Source organism: Rhinopithecus bieti, unplaced genomic scaffold (assembly GCF_001698545.2).
Source record: "Rhinopithecus bieti isolate Rb0 unplaced genomic scaffold, ASM169854v2 scaffold_7884, whole genome shotgun sequence".
NCBI classification, from domain to species: Eukaryota; Metazoa; Chordata; class Mammalia; order Primates; family Cercopithecidae; genus Rhinopithecus; species Rhinopithecus bieti.
In genome coordinates this window covers 6216807-6220066 of record NW_016806331.1, presented here as the reverse complement: position 1 = coordinate 6220066, position 3260 = coordinate 6216807, and the positions used below count along the sequence as shown (strand labels likewise).

The window sequence follows — 3260 nt, the reverse complement described above, 5'->3', positions numbered from 1 at the left end:
AGAAAGAAAGAAAGAAAGAAAGAAAGAAAGAAAGAAAGAAAGAAAGAAAGAAAGAAAGAAAGAAAGAAAGAAAGAAAGAAAGATGGATGAAGGAGGAGGGGGAGGAGAAGAAGGAGGGAAGGAGAGAAAGAAAGAGAGAGAGAAAGAAAGAGAAAGGAAGGAAGGAAGGAAGGAAGGAAGGAAGGAAGGAAGGAAGGAAGGAGAGAAAGGAAGAAAGGTAGATGTTACTTCATTCCAGGCCTATGATCATTGAACACAGCTGATCAAGTGTCCAAATTGGGCACTCACTTTTTGTGACAATGTCAAATTGGCACCACAGATTGACTAGATTTTGATCAGTTGCTCATACTGGTTTCTTTCCAACACTGTCACCAAAGCACAGCCCCAAACCTCCAAAACCAAACAGCTTTTGAGCATGGATGGAAAAAACTAGAACTGCCACATGCCCTTTCAAGACCCTGGATCTCTTGAACACCAGTGACATCCAGCAGAACTCTTCATCCAAATTGCAAGGTGAGGATGAGATCTCCTGAGCAAGTTACAAATAAACGCGCCAAAGGAAGGGGCCTTCAGGCAAACACTGGAGACCTCGCTGTACACCATCAAAGGCAACTAAGGCTCTAAGATGCAGTGAAGGTGACATAAATAGGGACAATCAGTCCGAGCAAGAGACATGATCTTCAAGTAAGGAACAAAGACAGGAGGCATAGTTGAATAGAGGGAATAAGAGTTACATGTCTACACTTTCCTGTCTAACCTCCTAAATACTATTAAATGAAAGAGAGAAGGGAGAGAGCTAGGTGTGTGTTCCACTAGGAAGCAGGAGTGCCTCTCTTTGACTATGTTCCACAGTGAGTTTCTATATCAGATTAGGAGTACAGTGGGACCTTGGGGTAATTTTCAACCTATTTCTACTACTCAGTTTCCTGAACTCAAAGAGAGAGCCCCAGCTGAGATCCGCCCCTCCTAAAAAGTTTCCAGGAGAAGGGCCCCTCATCTGTAAAACACTACAAACACTGTTTGTGTCTCCAAAAGGTGATGTGCCCATGTGGGCGTTGGCAGAGGAGAAAGCTCAGCCCCCTGCACAAATTTCTTTGTCCTCGCCCAGAGTAGTGGGAGTTTTACATCTGCTGCTGTCATGAAACATTTTATTATTTTTTACAAGCCTTTTTAAAAATTATTATTTCCTAGGAGGAAAAAAAAATCTAGAGATTGACAAGCATTCGTGATATGTACAGTCCTCCCACCCTACCCCTCTTCAATACTGGGCCTTGGGTGGAGTTGCCCCTCACAGGTGCTCCAGGCCCACCAGAAACGAAAGCCTGGGGGCACGCAAGCAACTGTTCGTTCTTGTTACTTTGGCTTCTGCATATCCTGTTGAGGAACTTTTTGAGGAATGAAGTTTATCCAGGCATGAGGTTGGCTGATGGATGCAAACAAGTTGTTTGGGCTCTAAAAACTTCATTCTAATGACCACACCTTCTCATTCCTTCATCTACTCTACAAGAGTAACTGTTTTCCCTGGGATGGAGCCTCTCACTTCCGCCCTCAGAGGAAATGAGAAGTGGAGCCTTTTCCTTGTCTCCCTAGGTACCTCCATGATGGACACTTTGTCTTTTTGCCAAATCTTGGACTTCTACCATGCAAGCAGAATAGGCATAATAAGACTGATGAGGCAGCCAAGTAGGGAGATGGCAGCACTGCCCAGAACAAGGGAAGCCAGTGCTTCCAGTTCAAACTTTTGCCAGCAAGATAGAGAGAAGGAGAGGCAATCTCCACGCTCAACCAGCCCTGTCCCCACTACCTGTTCTGTGCACATCTCCGGTACTGAATGGAGAAGGAAGCCAGCTCAGCCACCTCCAGAAATTCATGGAGGAGATAATCTATCTATCTCAGAGGTTTCCTGGGGACACCAACTCTCAGGTGCGGGACGCCTCAGCCAAACCATCATCCATGTTAATAGCTTTACCTGGCCCTCGGGTAACTTTGATGTTTCACTAAGAAAATTCGGATGTAACAGCACCCCCACCCCCTACTCCCAATTTCCACAGCCTCCAGTTTCACCCGGATCCCTCACCATCACTCGGCATCCATGTGTGTTTCTCCTAGGGCTCAGGAAGGTCAGGAAGTTCTTACCTGGATCTGCTGGGAGAGGCACTCATGTGGACACCCGGTCCGGGCGCGCGGCGGTCAGCAGCGTCCAGGGCACACCAGCTGCTGGCTACTGCTCACCACGTCTCCCCGCGAGCTTGGCTGTGCAAAGAGGAGAGCCAGTCCCATCTGGAGGAGGGGAGGAGGAGCGCGGAGCCTGAGGACACCCAAACCCGAGCGGCGGGGTCGCACTGGAGCCCAGCTCCGCGCACTCTCGCTGCGCCCGGGCGCGCTGCACCCTCGGAGCCGGGACGGCCGGCTGCTCCCAGGCGCGGCGGGGGCCGCTGGGGCGGGAGGAAGCGGAACTCCCCCGCTCTCCGTGGGCTCGGAGCTCCCACTGCCTCCGAGGCTAGGTGTCACCGCACCGCGTTCCGTCTTTCTCTCTGTACACTAATATTGGCCCCTCCCTGTGCATCTACGTTTCTTCAATGTCCGCCCCGACTCTACCTCTGTGGTTTCCGCTCCTGTCTCTGGCTCTCCGGTCTCAGTCCCTCTCTCTCCCCTTTCATTCCCCCTCTCTTCTCTCTCCGTCTCTCCCCTCCCCTCACCCTCCCTCTCTGGGTGAAGCCTGCTGCCTGGATTCTCCCGGTATTGCCTCGCTCCAACATTTAGCACTGCAGTGTAACTCGGGGACATACAACCAGACCGTTTGTTTAAAACCAACCCTTAAAATCAGACCATTAAGTTTAGTATGGAAACCAACGCCAGAAGCGCTGCTGCCTTGCAGCTAGGAGGAGACAGTAGCCCATCTGGAAACCAGATTACCATGTTCCACGGGAAGATATGGAAAAGGTGTAAGAAGGCGAATGGCAGAGATTAGCAGGAGTGCACAGGTGACCCGGAGGATCTTCACGATGGGGAAGCATCTGGACTGGATAGTGTTGAAAGCATGGCACTGCAAAACAGGAGGACACCAAGGAGTCGTCAGGTTCAAAGCGCTCATTTTGCAGATGAGAAAACTGAAGCTCAGAGGGGTCCAGTCACACAGCTAGCTAGGGAAGCAGAGACTTGAGTTACCCCATTGCCAGGGCATCCAAGTTCCCAAACCTGGAACAGAACACGTTTACCTGGGACTGGGTGTTGGGTGGCCTGGGAGGTAGGGTTGTCAG

The 3260-nt window shown here is 50.5% G+C and overlaps 1 protein-coding gene across 5 annotated transcripts in view; it reads right to left on the bottom strand.

Moving 5' to 3' along the window:
* Window positions 1-2631, bottom strand: part of GRAMD1B (GRAM domain containing 1B) — a 282810-nt gene extending 280179 nt beyond the window's left edge. For 4 of the 5 annotated variants that reach the window (XM_017875627.1, XM_017875629.1, XM_017875628.1 and 1 more), the window contains exon 1: window positions 2137-2224. Coding sequence is in view for 1 of the 5 variants with exons in the window: in XM_017875634.1 (XP_017731123.1) it covers window positions 2137-2162 (26 nt within the window). In the remaining 4 variants the exon portion in view is untranslated. Of the gene's footprint in view, window positions 1-2136 lie in introns of all 5 variants that reach the window. The other variant, XM_017875634.1, reaches the window with a different exon arrangement.
* Between the last annotated feature and the right edge of the window lie 629 nt (window positions 2632-3260).